The 26627-nt window shown below is 36.0% G+C and overlaps 1 protein-coding gene across 1 annotated transcript in view; it reads right to left on the reverse strand.

The window, feature by feature from the left end:
• Positions 1-26627, reverse strand: part of TBCE (tubulin folding cofactor E) — a 94167-nt gene that overhangs the window by 23488 nt on the left and 44052 nt on the right. Inside the window, exons 4-12 of the mRNA XM_044001657.1 lie at positions 22026-22208; positions 18993-19081; positions 14321-14420; positions 12146-12248; positions 9758-9834; positions 8252-8347; positions 2114-2178; positions 1969-2033; positions 1000-1152 (exon numbers count right to left, since the gene is read on the reverse strand). Coding sequence (XP_043857592.1) covers positions 1000-1152; positions 1969-2033; positions 2114-2178; positions 8252-8347; positions 9758-9834; positions 12146-12248; positions 14321-14420; positions 18993-19081; positions 22026-22208 — 931 coding nt within the window. The remainder of the gene's footprint in view (positions 1-999; positions 1153-1968; positions 2034-2113; positions 2179-8251; positions 8348-9757; positions 9835-12145; positions 12249-14320; positions 14421-18992; positions 19082-22025; positions 22209-26627) is intronic.

Raw genomic sequence — 26627 nt, forward strand, 5'->3', positions numbered from 1 at the left:
ATCAATGCTTCTTGAATTAAACTTATTCAACATTTTAAAAAATCTGACAAGGTTTAGAATGGGCACGTTTAGGGAGAGAATACTCTCTGCAGAGAACATCTAAATGTGTTCCTCAAAGATAATTTAATGACACTAGTATTCAAAGAGTCATATTCCCAAGAGAAGTAATGCTATTTTATTACATATACAATTCTCAGAGGGGAGAGCAGGCCAAGTGTTTAAAGTACAAATAAGCAGCTTTGTGGTTACTTTCTTCTGCACACTTCCTCAGGAAATCAAAGGACACATTTTGTGTTTTCCCTCCACAACTTTTCCAATCATCAGCCAGAAATTTTTTCTTCCCAGAAAATTTTGAAGTGAGAATTTATGACTTATAATCCTAATATATAATAATAATCATATTTCCCATGATGGCTGTAAAGAAAAGTCACCAGAATTTAAATCCTAGATGGTCATTTTGTCAGTTGAAGCAAAATAGTTCACTTCCTCTGTTACTGAATTTAGACATAATTTTTCATTTGTCCAATTCAGCAACCACTTGATTCATTAGGTGTCTACTATATATAAAGCAGAGGTAGCTAGATGGCTCAGTGTTTACAGCACTGGACCTGGAGTCAGGAAGAGCTGAGTTCAAATGTAGCCTCAGACACTTAGTAGGTGTGAGACCATGGGAAAGTCACTTAAACTGTTTGCCTAATCCATTGGAGAAGGAAATGGCAAACCACTCTAGTACCTTTGCCAAGAAAACCCTACTTTCAGTACTGGTGTGCTGTAGTCTATGGGATGATGAAGAGTTGGATACAACTGAAAACAATATATAAAGCACTACTCTATTACCTAAAGTTACAAAGACAAAACAGTCCCTGACCTCCAGGAGCTTATATCCTACTTAAAACATTATTTTCCCAGTCTCTTCCAAAAAACTAACAAAGCAAATCTAATTAATATATTTTTAAAATAGTAAATCTCTACTGTATCCAGTTGAAATAAAATACTCACCTCACACTTATTCAGTATTTTCAATTGACCAATTTTAGCAATAATTAGCTGGCGAATAGTCTGAGGTTCTTTATTCCCTTCAGTCAAGGGATTCTGTGTACAGGATAAGGACTGCAAACTTTGTAATTTATCTAATTCATTGATAGATGACCACTGGAATTAAAGGAGAAAAAATGAAAATGGCCAGATTTCAAACTGATTTGTAAATGTGCACCAAACAGTATCAATTACATTCTCTGTACACTCAGCTTTGTCATGTCTAAAACACCAACTACTCTCCAAGTTTAAAAGTCACATCTATTTTTATATATTTATAGATAATACATATCTACAAATTAATTATCTAAATGGATATTAGTTTAGCCACTGACTGACCTCTTTCTTCTGACCTAATTCTAACTTTCTAGGATTACTTCATGTTACTCCCTTTTACACATTCTACCTTCCAGACAAACTGGCTTACTGGCTGTGCTACATACTACCAGGTTGGCCTCCATGCATAGGACTTTATTCTTACTTAAGCTCCTTTCAAAGCTCAGCCTACATGCCATTTCCTAAATAAGGCCTTTCTTGATCAAAGTCCTCCAGGTGTTATTATTCCCCACCCAGCAGGAAATTACCTTGTGTTCACTGTGTCTATATTTTATATTTAACATCTATGTATATATTATTTCCCCCAAGAGAACATCCTTGAGGACAGGGGCTGTCTTATTTTTGTCTTTGTATCCCTGGTGTTTAGCTTAGTGCCTGGTACAGAGTAAGGAATTAACTACTTGTTGATCTACTGATTGATTATACTTAGTTTTTATTATAAAGAAGTCCCAGAAAAACAAATGATTCTACTTTGTGGGACTATTTACTACTATTACTAAAGGGAGTACAGTGTCCTTCATATTTGCACAAGCCACCAGGGAATGGACAAATGTTAACCAGGATCTATATACACACACACAAAGCAAACATACTCACTTGTGAGATCTGATTGGCATTTATCACCAGGTACTGCAAAGAAGGAAACATTGAGGTTTTGCACCCTAAACAAAAGAACAAAGTCAATCATGCAGAAGTAGATGAATGGCTAAATGATGATGATAGACTTATTGTGATAGTGTACCTATTTCAGCATCTGGAAAATGCAGAGTAGAAATTCTGTTGTCAGATAAGATTAGCTGTTCTAACCTGAAATTGAGGAATAAGAACCTGGTTAATATTACAATAGAATAAAAGCACAAGTAGATAATCAGGCAACAAAAGGGTTTTTAATTATTTTAAATTGCAAAATAGCCACACTGTCTTGGTTCTGTACAGAACAGAAGAGATATAATCTCTATCCTGAATTTCACAAACATTTATCTGATGCTTATTAGTGTATCAGGGCCTGGTTAAGTGTGAGGGTTGGGGGCCAGGGAAAAGGGTAGAGAGATAAAATGATGAATAAAACCTACTGCTTACATTCAAGGAGGCTGCAATCTCTATGAATTGATTGCATGACATAGGAGACACTGGCATAGGACCGCCCAGCATGGCGTGCCCTCATCAGAGAAGGTTTGTGCTCTATAAGCAAGGCAGAATTGCAGCAACTCAAAAGAAACATGAGATGCACATATTTAGAGAATCTACCCCAAAAGTTCACATAGACTATTTGTGCCCAACCTGTAATAGAGCATTCTGAGCTCATATTGGTCTGATGAGCCACAGTTGGACACTGCAATTTGACTGTAACATAGTGAGGTCATTTTTGGTCCACTTCAAGAAGGAAGAATAACAACCAACCAACACAAGGAGATTGGGTGAAGCTGCAAATCTGATAAGAGGTAACAGTGTATAGGCAGATAGGAGGTATTACAGATAGAACATGGTGACATGACACTACAGGTGAAACAATTTTGGTGGGGGTGGGAGGGTGGTTTTCTGGTGGGACTACATTACAAGATGGGAAGGTTCATGAAAAGGGTAGGGGATCAAGGGGAGGGGAAAAAAGAATGTGATCTGCTAGTAGTCAGATCAAGGAATAGCTATGAGAGGAAAGTGACTTCTGTGGTCTCAGAAAGAGATGTACAGGGAAGTGGGTAAAGGAGGAAAAAGGAAGAATTTTTTAAAAGGAGCAAAGAGGTTTAATTTTGGGAATAGGAGAGGATTCCACCTAAGAATACTCCTATAAGTGAAGATAGTCTATGAAGGGAGACGGGGACCTGGCACTGGTGTGGCCTGAGGTTTGGTGACTGAAAAGTCTACTCATCCTACCTCAGGAAGGGGGGGAATTGGAACCCCTGGGAGCAACTGGTACCTAGGAGAGAGAGAGCATGGACTCAGGGAGGAAATTTTGAGGCAAATAGGGAAGAAAGGTAAGAAGGGGAGGGTACAGATCAGTGGTAAGCTGTATAATCAGAGATATGATGGGGGAGGACCTTACCATGGGGCAATGTTCTCTCAGTTACCTGCAATAATTGGCATTATTGTGGAAGTAAGGCGCATTGGAAAAGGGAAATCCTTGAGGCAAGGTCTACAAGGCAGTGGCAGAAAGTGCCTAGAGGGGAAACCCTAGAATCCACACCTTTCAAAAGAAGGACCATATAATTTTAGGGGTCATGAATCAGAGAATGAGGCTTAACAGTAGACAGAAGGAAGATGCATAATGAAGCAAGAGGACTCCTTTTGGAAAAAAAAAATTTTTTTAAACTAATGGAAAAAAAACAACAAAAAAACTAATGAACAGGACTAGTCAAAGGGAAGGAGAGGAAAGGGGAATCTACTTGACTGATAAAAGCAGGAGAGAAAAAGGAAACAATTAGTAAAATCCTAAGGAAAATGAGTAATGAACATGAGGGGATTGTGGTGAGTGGAGGTGAACTAGTAGGAACAGGACCACCTTAAAAATAACTAAATATAATATTGTATTTACTGCATAAGGGGGGAAAATTATAACTTGAGAAAAAACAATATTAGGGAATATGGAGGAAAATACAAACCTAACTCCTAATTTAAACATGAATGGATTAAACAATTTGATGAAAAAGAATAACCAAGTGAAAAAGAAAACAAAACCTATCTGTTGCTTCCAAGAAAACACATTTAAAAAACAAAGACGCGGGGCAGCTAGGTGGCACAGTGGATAGAGCACCGGCCCTGGATTCAGGAGGACCTGAGTTCAAATCCGGCCTCAGACACTTAACAGTTACTAGCTGTGTGACCCTGGGCAAGCCACTTAACCCCAATTGCCTTACCACAAAAACAAAAACAAACAAACAAACAAACAAAAAAAAGACACAGGGCAGCTAGATGGCGCAGTGGATAGAGCACTGGCCCTGGAGTCAGGAGTACCTGAGTTCAAACCTGGCCTCGGACACTTGACACTTACTACCTGTGTGACTGTGGGCAAGTCACTTGACCCCAATTGCCTCACTAAAAAAAAGAAAGACACACACAAAATAAAATTGAGTATGGAAAAATTTTGTTACTATGCATCCAGTGAATTTTAAAAAGCCAGAGTTGCAATCATGCTGACAAAACAAAAACAAACATTCAAAAACTAAAAAGGGATAAACAAGGAAACTATATTATGCTGAAAGGAACCATAAACAACAAACCAATCTCAGTAATAAACTTATATGCTCCAAATACCTTATCATACAAATTTACAAAGGAAACAATTACCTGAGCTATAAGACATAAACAGTAACACAATAATACTATCCCTTCCCCAGTTTTGAATAAGTCTAACAGAAAGATAAACAGAGACCACACAGGTAGGAAGAAAACCAAGTAAGATATCCAGTAAAATAAGGTAATCTAGAGTCAAATGCTGCAGTGACATCAAGAAGGAAGTGGATTAAGAATAGGTCATTATATGGAGCATTTCAAGGTCATTGATAACTTCAGAGAGAGAAGTTTCAGTTGAATGATGAGACTGGAAGTCAGCTTACAGTGAGCTGAGAAGTGAATGAGAAGAGAAAAAGTGAGGACACTGGGTAGAGACAATTTTTCCAAAGAGTTTTAGCTATGAAAAAAGAGAGAGAGAGAGAGAGAGAGAGAGAGAGAGAGAGAGAGAGAGAGAGAGATACAGAACTATTAAAAGTTATCAGGGATGGTGGGATCAAGTGAGAATTTTTTGAGTATGGGAGAGACATAGAATTATTAGGAGGTCGGGAAGGAGCCAGCAGAAAGAGAAAGATTGAAGATTAGAAAGTGTATGGTGATGATGTCGTGGGGTAAAAAAAAAGGCAAGAATAGGATCAAGAGAGCATATAAAGGGGTAGGCCTTGACAGGGAGAAAGGCCACATCTTTATCAGGGACTACATAGAGAAGAGACAGTGGGGAATGATGTCAGAAAGATGTGAGAAGAGAACGTGCTGGGTAGATGATCTCAATTTTTTAGTGAAATATATGTCAAACCGGGGCAGCTAGGTGGTGCAGTGGATAGAGCACCGGTCCTGGAGTCAGGAGTACCTGAGTTCAAATCCGGCCTCAAACATTTAACACTGTGTGACCCTCGGCAAGTCACTTAACCCCAATTGCCTCACTAAAAAAAAAAAAAAGAAAGAAAAAGAAATATATGTCAAACTGCTCACCTGAGAAAATGGGGGATGGAGTACCATGGGAAACTTGAGGAGACTGGATAAAATGACTGATCATGGGGTAGGAAGTGATTAAACAGGAGACCTAGATAGAGGTTATACAGAAGTACAGATTGAGTAGGAATAAAGGAAGGAGAAAGATAGGCAGTTGTAATCAAAGAGAAGAATTCAGGGATTTGAAATCTTGGACGCAGAATGGTTCCAAATGATGATGGAGTTCACAAGCGTGGCTACATTGGTGATGTGAGAATCAGAGCACCACCCTTCTTGGTTTAATTTCCCCCCACATGGCACCGGGTGGCCGGGCTATGTCATCTCATTTGACAACTGACTTCAGTTCCCCCTCCTATATGCCTGATATCATGGACATCTCAATCCTATGCATCTGATTAAGCCTGACTTAGTTTCTTCTCTGGTCTTTTATGGCAACCCCCATAATTATCTCAGGTGTCATGATGAATACAATGTTGGATTTGGCCTTGACATTTGCTACCAATTATATTACATTCTTTAATTTCTCATAATGACATGAGGATAATTAATTAGGCAGATGATGCAAAAAGTGATGAAACAAAGATAAAAATTATTTCCTAAATTAATATCACAATTGTCTTCTCAATTTATTCTTCACAGGGGGAGTGTGATAATATTAAGTTTTAGAGAATGTTTCAATTTTTTGTTTTTATTATATGTTTCATGTGTAACAACTGGGCAATAATTGTAAAATCTCTAGAAGATTCTGAATTTCCTTAGATGTATTTTTGAGAATTCTCAATGTTTGGTTTGGTTATTAGCAACACTATTTAAAGTTTTGTTAAGCTCAATTTTGTAGGAAAATTTCTCAGCTGATTACCCTATCTGAAACACCTGAGGGACTTTACAATCACACCCCAAAATTCTACAGTTGACACTTGTTATTTGATCATCAGCATCCACACCTGAAAGACATTCCACAACTACACCCAGAGGACATCCCAAGAATCATCTGAGAAAAGACTTCCAAAATACGTAAATGGACATTTTCCTGTTTTTCTTTTCCCCATTGTATACACTGTTTATAATGTCCACTTACTAAAGGGGAGTGCCCCATTTAGTTTTTCTCTGTTTGTAATGTCCACCTGCTAAAAGGGGAGTGCCCCCTTTAGCTTTGGTTAATGCGTCACTCAATTTCTTTTTCTCTCTTTTCATTCCCTTTACTTTGTTAGTCATAAGTATCTGTAATGTTATTGCTTCATGTAAGGAAATTATGTTTCTTCACATAAAGCACAGGGTGGAGTATGAGAATCAGAATGCCACCCTGAGGAAAAAGCATGTGATTAGCATCCAAACAGTTACATGTCTTCATAGAAATGCCTGTAAGTCATGTCAATCACTGCTACCAGCCAATTAGCTTGGAGCCGTGTGTGTAGGGACCATGCCTGTGCGGGCCTGAAGAGAGCTTCTGCTCGAGAGGACAAGAAGTCTTTTCTGTTGGAGGTGGCCAGAGGATCAGCTGCAGGTGCAGGGAGCAAGGGTTTTTCCTTTCTTTCTACATATGTTCCTTTTACTAACCCCTAATATACTTTAATAAATACTTACTGCCCAAAGATTGGTGCTATACGTTTCTAATTTAAGGAGACCGCTCATTAGATTTTTAGACATCACAGTTAGATTTTTAAGCTTTAATGAGTAATTAAAATGTAATGAGGATGAAGTTTAATGGATCCAAGGACCTACCAGATGTGGGTATAGGTCAGGTCATCAACATGGATATTTAAATCACTCAAGTTGATGACAAGGTATGGGATGAAAAGAACTATGAGCCAAGTGTTAAAGTCACTAAGAAAAATGGGAATGTTATGGAGGTTATGGAACACAAAGAATATGAGGGAGACAGTGGGATCATCAGATGGAGTGTGCATTGAAAGAAGGCTGTTGAATGATGGCAATAGGACAATGGTCCAGAAGCAGCAGTCGAGCTTATGCTTACATATCTTGCTAAGTCAGAGTAGGCCAATACTAAGAGATGGAAAGGTTATCAAGTGACCACTGTAATGTAAAGGAAAACAGCACTGAAAGACTTAAAAACTCTAATCAACGCAGTGGCCAATCCTGATTTCTGAGACCTTAATGGAGAAGCACGCCTCCTGCCTATTAGCAAAAAGGTAATAATAACAAGTATGGAATTGAACATACATTTTCAGATATACTCAACAGTTTCATGTGACTTTATTTATTTGTTATAAATAGGAAGAGAGGAGGGAGAGATTTGCCCTGCATCACTAAAAAGTAACAGTGATTTTTTTTTAAAGCAATTATCAATGAAATTTTTTTTAAAAAACCTATCTGGAGAAAGATATGGCTTTCTAAACTATGGCTAAATAAAATTATAGTTTAGAAATCCTTTCTTTGGATTAACTTTTGTTTATTTCTCACAAACACTAACTTATTCAATTCTGTAACTTAACTTGCAAATACAGATATATGAATTCATTATACCAGAAGAAATTATTATAAATCAATTCAAGTAAAAATTTCCAAAAAGGGAAAAGATAAGCCTCCAGTTTAAATAGCTCCTACAGTTGTCTCTGGAATATCATATATGAAAAAATCCTGTGCTATCAAAATGTTCATGTATGTTGGCATTTATCAAATTCAGGATAAGAAAAAATTTTAATATTAAACAAAATAAAATTACCTGGGTAGAGAGGCTATTTGGAATAATTGATTTCCATCAATTGACTGGTTATTAGAAAAGTCTAATAACTTGAGACTCTGCAGAATATCAGTGGGCCTGTATAAGAAAATTAAAATGAATTGTATTTAGGCTTTTTAAAAAGGCATTTTAAGAAGATATTTGTATATACCAATTTAATATAAAGAAGATCATACATCATAGTAAAATTTCATCAATTTTTAATTTTCATCATTCAGATTTTGTGGCAATTTGGCCTAAGCTAAAGTTTGCCTTTGTACTATAAAAGGAAAGGAGGAAAATACATGAATAGTATAAACAATAGGGACAATGAAGGAGGTACTGCTAGAGGGGTATATGTATTTAAACTATTTGTAAAAAATAAAATCTTTAAGGACTTTAGAATAGTAACTTATGCAAATGGATGTTGTTTACTACAAATTAGTCTAAACAATTAACAATTTATTAAAGTAGATATGACAGAAATTTTACTTGGAAAAGGTTTCTTCAAAAGATAATTAGGGGCAGCTAGGTGGCGCAGTGGATAAAGCACCGGCCCTGGATTCAGGAGTACCTGAGTTCAAATCTGGCCTCAGACACTTGACACTTACTAGCTGTGTGACCCTGGGCAAGTCACTTAACCCCCATTGCCCCGCAAAAAAAAAAAAAAGAAAAAGAAAAAAAAAAGAAAAGATAATTAAATGTTTTTCCACTTAATTTTTATTTTTTCTCAATTACAAATAAACAAATTTTTTTTTTTTTGCGGGGCAATGGGGGTTAAGTGACTTGCCCAGGGTCACACAGCTAGTAAGTGTTAAGTGTCTGAGGCCGGATTTGAACTCAGGTACTCCTGAATCCAGGGCCGGTGCTTTAACCACTGTGCCATCTAGCTGCCCCCAACAAAAAATTTTTAACATTCATTTTTAAAAATTTTGAACTCCAAGTTATCTCCCTCCTTTTCTCCCCCACCCTCCTCCTTGAGAAGGCATGCCAATTGAATAAGTTTTAAAAATTTAAAGTTTTATTACATAATTTAGACTAATTCAGATTGGTTTTCCCCCAACTGATAAGATTATAAATCATAATATTTCAGAAATTATATTTTGTTGTTCAGTTGTTTTTCAGTTGTGTCTGACTCTTTGTGAACCCATTTGTGGTTTTCTTACCAAAGATAGAGGAGTGGTTTTTTACCTTCTCCATCTCATTTTAGAGATGAGGAACTGAGGCAAATAGGGTTAAGTGACTTGCCCAGGATCACACAGCTAGTAAGTGTCTAAAGCCGAATTTGAACTCAGGAATAGGAGTCTTCCTGACTCCAGGCCCAGCACTCTATCCACTGTACCACCTAGCTGCTCTTGAAAAATTATAAAGATAGTAAAAAAATAGTAAGAATAATTTTTGAATCATAATTGTAAGAGCACCACTAGAAATCAACATTAAGTATTTTAAATTCCCACAAACTGAAAATCATAAAATGGTAACTTTAGAATTTAAACAAACCATTCCCACCTTTCTGAAATTGTGATATCATTAGATGCAAGGTATAATTCTTCTAGAACTGGCCATCCTTGAGCACACCATAGAACCTATTGGGATAATTTAATTCAGTATTGATTGATTCAGCTGTTACTCTGTCCATTTATTTAAACATATATAATGTGAGTTATGATTTCATTTCCAATGCTTTTTACTCCCACCTCCACATGAACTCAATTTAGTTTCTGTTTAGAAAGTGTCTGTGGGATAAATGATACCTCCAGTTTAATTAATTATATGCCATGTTTCAGGCAATGAGTACCAGTGGGAAGATAACATAAAAATATTAAAAAGATATGTCTTAATGATATGATAATGTGTACTTTTAAACACACATACACACTCAGAACCACCCAACACTCTTATTAATGGACCATCAAGGGATGACATCCTAAGGTAGATTAATATTGTTAAAAAGTTACACTGAACAGACAGATTAAATATATTCCTACCTGATACAGTGTGCCACACCACTAAAGGAACACTTGGTAAGAACTAATAGGAAATTAATCATCAATACCTTTTCTCAACTGTGTTGCCTATTATAATAGTACCTGGGTACATCTATTCCTCACAAACAAATTCCAACAAACTTAATTCCCTCACTTCTTAACTGAACTGCTAGGCTCTACAGTCAAATAAGTTGTAATATTTCATTTTTTATGAATAAATCTAAACCAAAAGACTAGCTAAATCATAATGGCATTATGATTTAGCTTGGCTTTCATTATCTTTCCCCTAAACATACCCCCATTCTAAATACTATTTGTACCAGATTGGCAATCTCCATGTCATCTCTGACTGTTGTCCTTTTTCTTCACCTCCATAGGTAATCAGGTGCTAGGTATTATCCATTCTACCTCTACTATATCTCTTCCATGGATCTATCCCCTTCTTTCCACTTAAACTGCTATTATTTAAGTTCAGGCACTCATCACATCATACTTGGGATTACAGCAATAGCAGACCTTCTTCTAGTCTCCTCTTCAACCCATTCTCCACAAAGCTGCCATATTCATATTCCTAAATAACTGGGCTGACTATGTTAATCCCCTGCTCAAAAACCTTCAGTAGCTTCCTACTGCCTCTAAGCATTTAAAATCTACTACAGTCTGGTCCCCACCTACTTTTCCAACCTTATGTTAAATTATTCCTCTTCATGTGTAAACTCAGTCAAACTGGACTACTAGCTATACCCCAACCTCAGCATCTGGGTATTTACACAAACTATCCCCTCATCCCTAGAACGCAGTCCCCTCCTCGACTCAGCTTCTTAGAATTCCTAGCTTCCTTCATGGCTCAGCTCAGATACCACCCCCTTTATGAAACCTTTCTGGATCCCTCCACCCCAGTTGTTCTAGTTCTCTCTCTCCTCAAATGACCTCACATCTCCATGAATATTATATTTACCTCCCACCTCTGCAGCCAGGATTAGTTGAAGATAGGCACTATTTTGATATTTTTCCTGAAAACTCAGATGATAGACTGACTGCCTTGCAAATAATAGGTGGTTAATAAAAGGGTTTTTTTTTTATTGATTTTGATTTGAAAATAAAATTTTCTGGGAGTGCTGAAAAGCAGTAAAAATTCCAGTGAGAGAAGTAGATTCACGCAAAACTGATTCCATGGAATGAACTTCCTATTTACCCTTCAAGTTCAGCTACAAATTGTACCAATTAAATGTAGTATACTTGACCTTTAAATAGTGGGAATTCTATGCCCCTCTGCCTACTCAGCTCCTGCACTAAAATAAAGTTGCTGACAACATTTCAATTAACTTCAGACTCAACAAATAATGAAAAACAAAACTGTGGGAAAGGACAGGAGAAGACAGAAGAGGAGTTATTTTTTTTTACATAACATTCCATTTAACCACCAAAACTTTTAATCCCTTTTAAATACTTTTTCTATATAACGCATATGAATAATGATATATTTATATAATCAGTGCCCCAAGATTTATTCCAATGGCAACCTGATAACACCATTTTGCTGGACATCCCTTTAAAAAATAATAGGATCATGGATCTAAATCTTGAAGGTCCTTCAGAGACAACTGAGTCTAATCCTCTTATGAGACTAGTAAACTGGGGTCCAGGAAATTAAATGACTTGTCCAAGACCCTACAGGTAGTGGCAGAGACTGGATCTGGACAAAGATCCTCTGACTCTAAATCCAGTACCCTTTCTGAAAACTGTTTCATACCACTTTGTATTCTTGTGACTAAACGTGATAAAATAAAAGTATTTATGCTTAAATATATATGTATCACATTTATGTTTAAGTAACATTAAAATAGGAAAAAACCACCTTGTGATTCCAAAATACTACCAACAAACAACATGCTGTAAAGCAGATTACCTCAGTCCATGTTATTCCTGTTCGATTAAGCACTAAAACTTTCAATGCAGAAAATGTACAGGATGGAGATGGTGAATCACTGGGAAATTTTAGTTTATTTTCACTGTGTAGAAAAAGAAAAGCAATGTGTTAATTTTAATTGAATATGATCAAGTGAGTAATTCCATTAAATTGCCAATTTGTAATATAATACTAGGGATTTGGATTGTCTTGTCAAATGAATTTCTTTTTTTAAAAAAAACCAAAGGACCATAGAGTATTATATCTTAAAAATTCTGTTTTCAGAATTTAAATACAGAAACATTTTCTGGAGTCTGGCCAACTGTTCTTATGTGTTCATTTTATGGTATAAAAGCGATAATTACTTTAAGGCCAAATAAAGTGACTCATTTTTTGATAAACAGTTTCCCCAATAAATTTCAAAATAAAGTCAGTACCTAACTAGTTTCCCTATTCCCAAGAGCACCAATAACATAAAAAGGAGTAAACATTGGTTTAGCTTAATTGCCTTCTGATTCTGTTTCTTTGCCTTTGTGATTGAAAATAAATATATCAGAGAAGTCCCTGAACAAAGTTAGGAGGGGCAGCTAACACAATGAATGGCAAACCCAGGACCCAAAAAGGATACTGATAGGCTACACTGTTGGGTCCAGTCTAATAAAAAAATAACAGGGATAAATATAAAAAGTCTAACACCTAGGTTCCAAAAATCAACATCACAAATCTGAGATGGGGGAGGCATGGATAACCAGGAAATCATCAGAAAAGGATCTATAAACTGTATAAATCAGCAATACAATAAGATGACCAAAAAAAAAATGAAAACAAAAAGAAAACCTAATGTAATCTTAGAGTACATTAAGAGAAGCATAATATCCAGGGGAAAAAAATAACAGTACTCCTGTACTCTGACCTGATCAGAACACACATGCAGTATTTTGTTGAGTTTTGTTGAGTTCTGTGTGCTACATTTTAGGAATGACACTAATGAGCTACACAGTGTTAAGAGGAGGGTGACCAGGATGACAACTATTTAACCTTAGAAAGATTTAGGAAGGACATACTGGCTATCTTCCAATACTTGAAGTCCAACTTGTTCTGCTTAGCCCCAAAAGCTAAGGAACAAAAATACTCCTGCAATATGGAACAAAATGGTGCCAGACTTTTAGCTCATATAAGAAAACACTTGTTATCCAGTATGATGGGCTGCCCTTGGAGGTAGGGAGCTCCCCTTCAAATAGAGGCTTGGATGATCCCTTGTGGGTATGCTTTAGAGGGGATACTTATGCAGGTATGGTTGCATTAGATAACCTCTGGAGTCTCTTTAAGCTCTAAAAATTTTATGATTCTGAAAAGAAATAACTACCCTTTGAAAAAACATGGCCTATGTTTCCAAAGAGGGAAAATAGTGGGTCAAATTATACCCATAATTGATCCCACCCATCTCTCACTCTGAAATACAACTAATTTCATGTCTATTGCTGAATTATACCTGAACAGCACAGGTGTGACTCACCTGTATATGCAAGTTGGTTCAGGTTTGAAAGGGGAAGCCTGGTTGAGGCACTTGGAAAATTTGGTTCTGCAGGTTAAAGCTAACCAAACATTCTGGATGTACTGTACAAATGATTTTAATAAAATAAATTAATAGTTGTTTAGTAACAATCTATTTTCAGGCTTCATTAAACAGAGTTCCATAATTAAATATTCTTATTGCTACTTATAGGACTCTAAACAACTACATTTGAAAAGATTTTTCCCATGTAGGCCCCAAAATATTCTGCTGACATCTAATATATTAAATCTGTATAATTCAATTAATCAAAATTTAATTGTTTTATTAATTTAATCAGCCCAAAATTTAAGAAAAAAAATTGTGACAAACCCACCTCCTTTGCCACTTAATATAAATAGAAATAGCTCCAGCTAAATAGAAATTTAAAACTATAAAATTAGCCTTTTTATTAATGGAGCAACAAATTATTAGTGAGCACAGGTAGATAGCTATCTACAAGTCTAAAATAAGTAACTTTCCCTTAAATTATAGTTTAAAAAATAAAATAAAACTAAGATCTAAAACTATTCAGTTTTTTGCAGGGTTATAACCTAAAGGCATCAATCCGGTTACCACAATGAGGTACTGTGTGCCCACTAGCAGGAACAGGAAGTCCATACCTGAGATTAAGAACTTCCAAGTATTTGAGCTGATCAGCAATGAAGGTCACTTCATTCCATGATGACAACAGATTTTTTGACAAATCTATCCTTCTGATATCTGAGAGTAGATGTTAAGAAACACTTGCTTCCATTGATAAGAAAGACCCCACATCCATCAAAATATTTATAGCAGCACTTTTGGTGATAGTAAAGAACTAGAAACAAAGTAAAACCCACAGATTAGGAGACATTAACGTAACAGAATATTACTGTGCTGTAAGAAAAGATGAATATGAATACAAAGAAACACATAAAGACATGAACTGAAGCAAAGTGAAGTAAGCAGAGCCAATGAAAAAATATACCCCAATGAAGAGATATGAGAAGACATCTCCCCCCACTCTTCTGCATAGCTGGGAGGGCGGAGGTCCCTTAAATTGACATAATATAATAAATTGACATAATAATAAATCAGTTTAGCTAATTTTTTTTCTTCTTTAAAAAAATATTTTTTATCCTGGAGCTGGTCACCAAAATTAACATCCTAGATGTTTTTATGTATAATACTGCCAAATGTGTGTGTGTCTACTCTGAGCTCCTAACAGTGATGCATTTGATGCAGGTAAGAAGGAGTTAGGCATTTTGGGAGGAATAGTGACTGTCAAATTTTGCAAGTCTTGTGTGTTTCTTTGAACTTAGTTTCTGAACCTTTCTGTTGGCTCTAGAAGAACCCAACTAAAGCTGAGAACAAAATGTTAGACATTGTAGTACAATATGCTCTGACAAATTCAGATATGATTCAAGTGTCATTGTGTCTAGAATGGTCAGGGAAGGCATCAACCCAGCTCTACCTTCCAAGCATTTATTAAGCATCTACTAAGTGCCAGGGATATGAAGACAAAAATGAGATAATCACTACCCTCACAGAATTTACATTCTACTGAGGGGTACAACACACACAGAGATAAGTAAATATGAGATACACACACACACACACACACACACACACACACACACACACACAAATTGAGAGAGAGGGTAGACCTGTGATCTGCAATCATGACACAGTAGAAAAAACATTGGCCCTGGAGTGAGAGGATGTAGATTCGAATATACATACATGCATACATACACACACACACACATATATATGAATGATATCTGTTACAGACATGTCAGAGATATCTAATATCTGTGGCCTTGGTCAAATCACTTAAACTCCCTGGACTTCAAGTGACCAAAAGCCCAATCCAAGAACTGTATTAGAGTAACAAAACCCAAAGACCAGCAAGATCTCAGCCCAGCTAACCTTACTCAGGGCTGCAGGAGGACAGGTCACAGAGACTGGGACCCCAAGCTCACCCACCCTATCAAAAGACTACAAACTGCCTCAGTGTCTCAGGCGTAGTCTTCAGGAGGAGACAAAACCAATAAATTATTATCAGCCATACTTGCTGAATGCTCTATTCCAGAATTAAAACTGAGAGCTCAGAATGGCTTCTTGAGGCTTCCCACCTACACCCAATAAGGATAAAACAATAACTCTAGCAATTACAGAAAGAAAACTTTGAAAGAAACATTGAGGGGAAACCTTTACCTAGCAAAGAGGATGAAGACATAAGCAAATAAGAGAAAAATTTCCAATAAATGAAGAAATATTAGGTGTTTAAAAACTCATAAGATAAAATTTCATAAGAAAATAATTTCACAGTAATTATAACAAGAACTACATTTTAAAAATAAATTAGCGGGGCAGCTAGGTGGTGCAGTGGATAATGCACCGGCCCTGGAATCAGGAGTACCTGAGTTCAAATCCGGCCTCAAACACTTACTAGCTGTGTGACCCTGGGCAAGTCACTTAACCCCAATTGCCTCACTAAATTAAAAAACAAAACCAAAAAAAAGTTTAAAAAAATAAATAAATAAATTAGCCACAAGGACTCCGAAAGTCAAAAGACCAAGAGTAGAAACAAAGAATAGAAATACAATTAGAATTCTTAAGGAAAAACTTGGAAGAAGAATAACATTTTATAACAGAAGGTGTAAAACTTTATCCAAGTGGTGAACACCCAGAAATAGTGACTAAATTAAAACAAACTTAAGAGTTAAATGAAACAGAAAAATTAAACAAAAAAAATCTTAGAACAAAGTTGAAGACTGAAAAATTAGACCACATAAAAATATCCTCAAAAATAACTGAAATGGAAAAAATGCTCCATATCACTAATAAGTAGGGAAATGTAAGTTAAAGCAATTCTAAGATTCTACCTCAAACCCATCAAACTGGTAATGTAAACACAAAAGGAAAATAACAAATGTCAGAGGGACTTTGGGGAAAATAGGTATGTGAATGCACTTTTGGTGAAGCTACAAACTAGTCCAGCCATTTTGGAAGGTAATTTGGAACTATGCCAAAAATTACTAAATTGTTTATATCATTTATCCTAGCAATAACTCCATTATACCAATACTAAAAAGAGATAAAATAAAAAGGAAAACGATTCATGTGCACAAAAAAATAGTTTGGGGGGTTTTGGGTGGGGGTTTTTTTGGTGGTAGAAAAGAACTGGAAACTAATGGGGTACCCATAAACTGGAGAATAACCAAACAAATTATGGTATATGAATATAATGTAAAACTATTATGCTGTAAAAAATTATGGAACAGATGGTTTTAGAGAAACTTAAGAAGATATATAAACTGATGAAGAGAAGAGTGAGAACGATCAGTAAAACAATTTATGCAACAATAGCACTATAAAGATAACTTTGAAAGACTTAAGAACTCTGGTCAATGGGATGACCAACCACAATTTCAGAGGACTAAAAATGAAACATGTATATCTTCACCTCCTGAAAGAAACATAATGTACCCAGGGGACAGAATGAGACATTTGGACATGAGTGTTGCAAGAATCTATTTTGTCTACATTTGTTATAAGGGGTTTTTTTTTCTTTTTTCCCATATTGGAGAGGACAGTATGAATGAAAGACGATAGATTTTTGCTAATGGAAAATAATCAAATTAAAAGAAAACTGACCTGGAAAACAGAATGGAAGGATAATTTATGAATAACTGGACTACCTAAAAATCATCATCCAACAAAACACCTGGATACCTTATTTTTTAAAATCACAAAAGAAAACTGCCCAGAACTATTAAAACCAGTAGTCAAAATGAAAACATAAAGAATCTACAAATCATCACCTGAATGAAACCCCATATGTACAACACTAAGAAGTGTGACAAAGTCCAGAGCTTTCCAAAGGGAAAAAAATACTATAAGCAGCCAGGATGAGAGATCAAATAAAGTACCAAGGAACCAGAGTAAGGGTCAAAGAAGGTTATGCAGCAAGCACTTTGAAAGAAAGGAAAATTTAGAAACAAAATACCAAGAGGCAAAAAAACCATACTAATAATTAAGCATAACTTACCCTGCAAAGCAGAGGTTTCTTTCTTTTTTTTTTTATTCCGAACTTAAGAAATAAATCAAGCATTTCCATAACAAAGTAGAATAAAAAAACAAAAAAGATGACTGTAAACAAAACTGAAGGTCTATTTATTATGAAATAACTTACCCAGGAAAGTTGATTATAATCCTGAATGGAAAAAAAAAAAGGACATTTAACAAACTGAAAGACTTTCAGGTATTTGTGACAAAAAGACCGGAAGTCAATGAAAAATTCAATATAAAGGGCAGCTAGGTGGCACACTGGATAAAGCACCAGCCCTGGATTCAGGAGGACTTGAGTTCAAATCCAGCCTCAGACACTTGACACTTACTGTAAAGCTGTGTGACCTTGGACAAGTCATTCAACCCTCATTGCCCTGCCAAAAAAATAAATAAAACATGTAACATCCAGAAGAAATATAATAGATGATTTCTAAGCACTCCTGTTGAGAAAACCAGAACTAAGTAGATTATTTTTGCATGAACAAAGCAGACAAAAGTACAAAATAAATAAATGAATGAGTGAATAAACTAAGTAATTAATTGGTTGGTGAGTAGATAGATAAGTAAATAAATGGATAAATAAGTGTGAACAATCTAAAAGGACTAAATAATGATCAACTGCTTTTATCCTAATTGGAGGGGTGGAGTGAGGGGAAAGGTTCCCTGTCCCTAAAGAATCTTTTAAGGGTCAAAGAGGGAAGAAAAAAAAGAAAATTCTGAAATTTTGTTCAATTTTGTTTTATTTTAGTAAAGAAAAGGGGATTAGGGAAAGGAATATGCTAGGAAGAAATGAAGAAAAGGAGGGGAGGAATTTATAAATTCTCACCCTTGGGACACAAGAGAAAAATATACAAACACGAGGTTGGGGAAGAATACCTGAGGGTTATGGTCTGACATCAAAAAGTGTGTGATCAGCCAGAGGTTATAAGAAGGGTCATACCTGATACTCCCCATAATAGCCAATCACAGCCCATGTCTTTAACCATACTTAGCTTTATTCAGCAACACTCAATGACTCCACCATTTCCTTCCCCTGTGCAAGCTCCCAAACTTCTCGGTTTTGAGTCAGACAACAGTATATCAGGGAAATTATAAGCACTGGTTAAACTAGCATAAAAATAATACATGGGGGAGAAAAGTAAACTTAAAAATAATATGAAATCTTTTTTGAAAATAATTTTTGGTAGCAGATATCATCTTAAATTCCAGTGATAGATCATTACTGAAAAAGGATACTAGGACAAGTTTCTGCAATTTCCCCTTTGTTGCCAGCACAACTCACTGCAGAGCTCCAAACAGAAACTTCTTGCAACCTGTTCAGCTGACTGAATGAAAAATACACAAATTATATGCAGAGTTAAAATAAGGCACGTGAGTATCACAGAACCTTACATCCAAAATCCTTTATTATTCTTCAATGTAAATGATCCCTCAGATTCACCTGCCAAGCAGTTATCTCACAAGTATGTAAACTATTAGACTGAAAAAAACATGGAGGGATGGGAGACTACAGAAGAAAGAACATAGTAAGGAATAGCATAGTGACATCAATAAGGGTCTCTACCTCAGGAATGGGGAAACTAGCTAGCAAAAATATGGAGATGGGATCACACGCCAAGAAATTTTATAGAAATTTTTTCTCTGTGTTCTCAATATAAAAATCATTCTAAAGTTAAAACAGTATTACTGGGAATCATAAATATTGTTTTTAATTTTCCCTTTGTAGGCTCTCTTTCTTAGTGATCCAAACAAAAATTTAATCAATTATTACTGTAATACAAGGCCTTAAAATATACATACCATATTTCAACATTATGATTTCTAAATTATTTCTAACCTAAACAAGAAACTGCCACAGAATCACAGCAGGTTGGCATCATGGATAAAGAGGCAGTCTTCCTCCCCAAAATAAGTAAATGAATAAAGTATTTATTAAGCACTTATGATGTGCAAAGCACTAGTGCTAAGCATTGGAGTTAAAAATATAAAACAAAGAGAATCTCTAAGGCTCATATTTTAAGTGAGAAGAGAAACTGTCAAGTGGGAAATAATTTTTACTTCAAATATCACTGATAAAAACTTAATACATAAAGAACAAGTGACACAAATAGATCAACAGCTGTTCCCTAATAGATGTCACAAAAAATGTAAACAGAGTTCTGAAAAGGAGCTCTGAGTTTAAGTATGTGCCTCTGACACCTGATGGCTGTAGGCAAGTCACAGTACTCTGAACCAGAAGAACACTGCTCCCAGCACTCCCAAGTGTAGTCAGAACCAGAATACAATGTAGTTTCCTATCTGATTTCAATGTATTGATGTAGTAATAAAAAAGAAATATACAAATGTGTAGTTTTCTAAGTCAATATGAGCCCACAAAGATTCTTCTCTGTGGATTAGCTGCCCCTATTTCTATTTGAGTTTGACACCGGTGCTCTAAGCAGCTTGCTAATGCTAATTCCCAAGAGACAATGATCACCTACAATGGCTGGTGTTGCCTCATACAGGAATTTATACCAATGAAGTCACAGGTGCAGAACCTATCTCTATTCAGAAGACCAGATACAACAATTTATACTTTTCAAATTATCTACAGAATCAGCCACTTTAATTAATAAAAATTCTAACATGACATGCCCCAAAGTATCTATTGAAATGATACTCAAAAGTGGGGTTATTATATAAACCATTACCTCTTTATATCCACAGGAACACTTGTAAGAATTATTACTGCTGCTTATGATCTGGGGGAGGAAGGAAAATAGGTACTCCCTTTTATGTACATCCAATTTTTTGATGTTATCAGAGCATATGGTGTTCATTGAAGGGATACAAAATCATTAATATAAAATATGGTCCCTTCTGAATATAATACATTTAATATTTCACTTATTTGAATAAAAAGGCAAGAAACTATAATCTCATCAAGAATTATGTTCTAAGTCTTTTAAAATGATTTTTTTAAAATGTACAGTCTTCACATAAAAAGCAAAGAACTAATTCTGTGATCCTGGATTGGTACACTCAAGTATTGCGATTTCCACTTTAGAATATGCATAACATTAACATCATTATCTTCATAGTTAATAACTAGATAGCAAAGAATAATGAACATAATTATGCAATGGTTCTGTCCAACACTGCTGATAAAAAATTGCCTGTGGTTAATAAGTAGCCTGCATCCAATATGGTCGGTTATATTCCACCCAAAGTGGCCTACTTGCTGCATTCTAATTCCAGGTTGCATCTTTTTAGTCCTCCATTCTTGGAATTCAATAACTCTTCATCTATCTGTGCCTCTTGGAATCCCTGGGTTCCTTTAAGGATCAGGTCACGTGCTACCTTCTATATGAAGTCTTCCCTGATCTCCTTCACTGTCAGTGCTCTCTTCTCCTCACATTATTTTATATTTCTTATCTATTTACATGCTAGTTCCCACAGTACAATATGTTCTTAGAGGGCAAACATTGTTTTTAATGTTTGTTTCTGCACAATAATGTCCCCAGAATCTAACACAGTGTGTTGCATATTATAAATGCTTACTGAATTGAACTAAAATCTAATCTCAGGAATAGCAACCAGAGGTCATTTCTAAAATGTCATTCTCAGGAACTCTCCATACTTCTAGGATGGTATACTAAATGCTAGTTGATGAATCAAAACTTGCAATGTGATCCTGAACATTATCATGTGGATCTCAGTATCCCACTGACCAATCCTATTTCCTATAGCATTCCCTTATGAAATTCATATTTCATAAGTGAAACTTACCATCTTTGCACAAAATCACACTGTATTTTTAACAGTTCTCTGTCTTAGAGTTTAGGATGGGATTCAGGGAACTACCTGGCTCTACTGCCAAAGTTGGCTTACATTCTATAAAAAATGAATGCCAATATGTACACTGAAAGGGAAAAATATGAAAAACAGGAGCATAAAATTATCAGTCCAGAGCAAGCAGGCAGGAATAATTGGAAATAAGAGTGCAAACAACAAATATGGTACCCATATAACTATCATAACACTAGCCCTCGAGTGAGAGGTTTCAAACTTGTTTCCTTCAGTCCTCAGTTGCCTTGTCAACAGTGAAAATAAAGGTTCTGTCTAATCTCTCAATGTTACCCAAGATAGGGCAGACCAAATTAGAAAAAATCCTAAACCTTTGAAAGTCTTTGTACCATTTGACAATCAGCTAATACATTTTTGGCCCTTAGGCCCATGGATTTAAAAGAAGAGTACACAATAAAAATGTAATGCATCAATTCCTCCTACCTTTGGAATTTTTTAATAGAATCAAACCCAACAGTTTCAACAGGCTTATTTCCAATAACAATCATCTCATTTCCATCTTCCTGTTTAGTATTTTCCAATCCATAGCGATTCTTAATTGCAGTGAGAAAATCCACTCCAAAATTTACCCGGTTTGGACGGATAAAGGATCCTCCCGTAGGGTGCCTAGAGAAGGGCACAAAAGAACATGTAAAATGAAATGCAGTCTTTTGAGAACCAAATACCTGGAGCATAATGCTTTGTAGATTTATCTGTTGTTGTTGGCGTTTGTCCTTCATTCTCGAAAAGGACCATGACATCAGGAGGCGATTTCATGATTTGCAATGAAGTGGATTTAAGTGAGGAAGGGCTGTGCAAAATCACCAGTCTCACTCTCTCTTCCCAAGCTACCTGGGTCAAGTGGCAAGATATAGATCAGGACAACTGGAGATGGCTCAGGACCAGTGGGAGACCTAGGACTTTTAAGCTAAGACTTTTCACAGGTCTCAGTTTGTCTGAGGCAACACCCATTCAGTGATTAAGGGTAGGTAAGAAAGTAGGCAAAAAAAAAAAAAAAGGATAAAGAGGGGAGGGGAGAAGACCCTTAGGGTTTCTAGCCAAAAGAGACACAATTGCTATTTAAGCCCCACTCTGAACCATCAAGAGGGCCAGAGTTATCACAGTAGGCTAAATGTAGGATAGTGAAGGCTGTGTCTTTAAGTAAAAATCCAGCATACCACAACCATTCCCTCAAATTTGTATTAATATTTTGCCATGGCTTTTAGAATTTTTGTCGGGTTATAATAGAAATATAAAATTCTATCACTGTATATTAGTCTTATTTTTGTCAAGCTTAGGGAGAGATTTTCAAAGTCTTCCCACAATAAGTATCATGGGATGCCGCATTAGATTTCAGGGGGATTATACTAATATTTATTTTCTATTACTACCATAACACTAAATATTCACAATATAACACCAAATATTTCATGATTTTTGGTGGCATTATGGAATAGCCTTTAGAGAAAAAAATATAAATCATATGAATCACTAAAAAATGATGTGAAGTTGTGACTCCCAAAGAAAGTTTCAATTTATCAGCATCTATCTTCCAACAGCACCACAGTATTTTTAAGCAGAAAAATCCCAGTATCATAGAAATAGCTCATAAATTAAGTTTCTGATTAAATTAAAAACTTTCCAAAAAGAAAATTATGTATTTTTCCTTTATCATTTTGAACCTTTTTAGTTGGCACAACCAGTTACTAAGTCCTGAAAATTACAGTTAAAATGAAATGCTGTTATATGTGTACTGTTCTTCTAGCTGTATCTTCCCCTTGCATGACTTTGCCTTCCATATTTCTTTATTTTTTCTCATGCTTGTCATTTTTAATGGTGCAATATTACATTCATTCCAATACATTCTCAGCATTGAAATAAAAATTAAAAACAAAATCTAAAAAGCAAATATGTATAGTCAAGCAAAATAAATTCCATCTTGGCTTTATCTGAAAATATATATCTAATTCTGCAACATGAGCCCATTTTCTCTGTCAGAAGATGAGTACATGCTTCATCATCAATACTCTTGGAATCATGGATTGTTACAGCATTAATGTCTTTCAAAGTTTTCCTTATAATGTAGTTAAATACATTATTCTCCTACTTCTGTTTATTTTGCTCTGTGTCAGGTCACACAAGTCTTCCCAGGTGTTTCTGAATGCATCCCTCTTATCACTTTTACAATCCTGACTTCTTTTCTAGGGTAATCCTTGCAAATATGTCCTTTAAAAAAATCCTTCTGAAACAAGTCCCCAAAAGAAAAGTTCCAAGAATGTCATAGCCAAAATCCAGAACTCTCCCATCCAGGGAAAAAATGCTTTAAGTAGGCAGAAAGAAGTTCATATCCTAAGGAATTGTAATTAGGATCACACAAGACCTGGTAGCTTCTGCTACGAGTTCTTAGAATACAATATTACAAAAAGAAAAAAGTTTACAACCAAGAATAACTTGGTTATTTTAAAAAAAGCTGAGTATACATAGAAGAGTTTCATATATTTCTGATCAAAGAACAGAGTTGAGTATATACTTTGAAATGTAAACCCAAAACTCAATGCCAAAATTTGGGGGGTCGGGCAGGGCAATGAGGGTTAAGTGACTTGCCCAGGGTCACACAGCTAGTAAGTGTCAAGTGTCTGAGGCCAGATTTGAACTCAGGGCCTCCTGAATCCAGGGACAGTGCTTTATACATTGCGCCACCTAGGTGCCCCTAAACCCAAAACTCAAGAGAAATGCAGATAAATTTATTTGAGCAGCTGGAAGAAGCTATATAATGATGTAGTCCTAAAATTCTAATAAAAGAAGAAACAAGTATCCCTTCAGAATCTTAATGTCTTTAAGGAGTATTAAGAGAGATAAATAAGAAAAACAGAGAATCTTGGCTATTTTCTATGAATTTGAAGAGGAAAGAGAACAGAGTAAAAAGGAATAGACCAGTGTATACTTGGGGGGAGGGGACTGTACTTTTAACACTTGCAAAACGTAAGACAAGTATACACACATTAAGGAAAGGATGGGGAGAGTGGGCATCAGACGAAGCTCATTCTCATCTGAAGCAGACAAAGGAGGGTTGAACATGAGCACACACGAAAATACATCAAACTCAACAGGGAAACAAGAAGGAGGGCATGGGGTTAAGAAAGAGGATAATGCCAAGAAGCAAATTGCTGCCAACAAAATAAACTTTCTCATCTGGAAGAGGGCATTAAAAAAGGATAAAAAAAAGAAAAGCAAGGAACGAGAATCTAACGAGCTGCCCATCAATTAGGGAGTAGCTGAACAAATTGTAGTATATGAAAATAATGGAATATTGCTGTAACATAAGAAATTATGAGACACTTTCAGGGGGCAGCTAGGTGTTGCAGTGGATAAAGGACCAGCCTGAATTCAAGAGGAACTGAGTTCAAATCTGGCCTCAAACACTTGACACTTACTAGCTGTGTGACCCTGGGCAAGTCACTTAAACCTCACTGCCCCACCCAAAAAGAAGAATAAAAAGGGAGACAAATTTAGAGAATCCTAAATAATATGAACTGATCAGAGTGAAGAGAGAATCAGAACAAATTTTACAAGGACAACAACATTGTTAAGAATGACTTTGCATGAGCGACCCAATCACTATCTCATTTCTACTGGACCACTCCCATCATGTCTTAATCTTTCTCAATGGAAAAGGGTGAGTCCTAGCTAGGGCCTACTGCAGAGAAGGATGGGAAAGGAACCCCAAAATGAAGCAATAACCAAATCAGGGGGAGAAAACCTGATGTATTCTTGGTTAAAAGGTTTGGTACCACCCTTAATTTGTTTGTCTAAGAAAAGCCTTTTTTTCTTCAACCTATCACCCATTTTTTACCAGGAGTCTGGATAGTCCTAGGGAAAATAAAAAGGAGGGTTTTGGAAAAAAAAAAAAGAATGACTTTGCAAAACTTAAGAACTCAGATCAACATAACGACCAACCATGTTTCCAAAGGACTAATGATGAAATATGCTTCCCATCTCCTAATAGAGATGATGGATTCAAGGTGTAGAATGAGACACATTTTCTGAGACATGACCACTACGTGGTTTCATTTTGCTTGACTATGTTTATTTGCTACAACGTTGGGGTTTTTCCGTTAGTTTTTAATACTGGTCAGGGTAGAAAGTAAGCAACAATAACTCCAAAAAGGAGTAAATTAATACTGTTAAATGCATAGAAGTGTTCAGAAGGAAATGCAAATGACTTCCAGATCTATAAATCCAGCCCTCATACTTCTCCTGAGCAACAGTTTTCCACTATCAATAAACTGCCAGCCACTGCCACCTAGATGGTCTATGGACATTTCACACATCATTGAAAATCTTGCAGATCCAAACAGAAATTGTCTGTCTACCTAAAACTACAGCTCTTCCTAATTTCTCTGTTTTTGTGGCTGGTACTGACAACATTCTAGGCATACAAGTTACCAACCTCACAGCAAGGCTCTACTTTTCACTCTTCCTCACTCCACATTAGTGGGCAAATCAAGTTAATTATATTTCCATGATATCTCACATCTGTTCCCTTTTCTCCACTCCAAGAGCCAGACAATTATAATAGCCTAACTGGTTTCCCTGAATTCAGGATCTGCACAATCTATTTCCAGGCAGCTGACAAATTGATATTACTTAAGCACAGCTATGACAATGTCATTTCCCCCTCCTCAAGAAGCTCTACTGCCTCTAGAATAAAATACAAACTTCCTTGTTTGGCATTAAAAGCCATTCACAATCTGGCTGCAAGAAATCTTTCCACATTAATTTTATATTACTACCCCCTCAAAAATCCTATATTCTCGTCAAACTGTCCTTCTTGCTGTTCCTCAAATGTTTCATTTATTGCATGTGCCTTTGCATAGAATATGTTCCCCCTCAAGTCCACCTTTTGAGATTCTTAAGTCTATTTAATCCTCAGATCGTGTCATTTTTCTTTTTTTTTTTTGGTGAGGCAATTGGGGTTAAATGACTTGCCCAGGGTCATACGGCCAGTAAGTATTAAGCGTCTAAGGCTGGATTTGAACTCAGGTC

Source organism: Dromiciops gliroides, chromosome 4 (assembly GCF_019393635.1).
Source record: "Dromiciops gliroides isolate mDroGli1 chromosome 4, mDroGli1.pri, whole genome shotgun sequence".
Classification (NCBI taxonomy): Eukaryota; Metazoa; Chordata; class Mammalia; order Microbiotheria; family Microbiotheriidae; genus Dromiciops; species Dromiciops gliroides.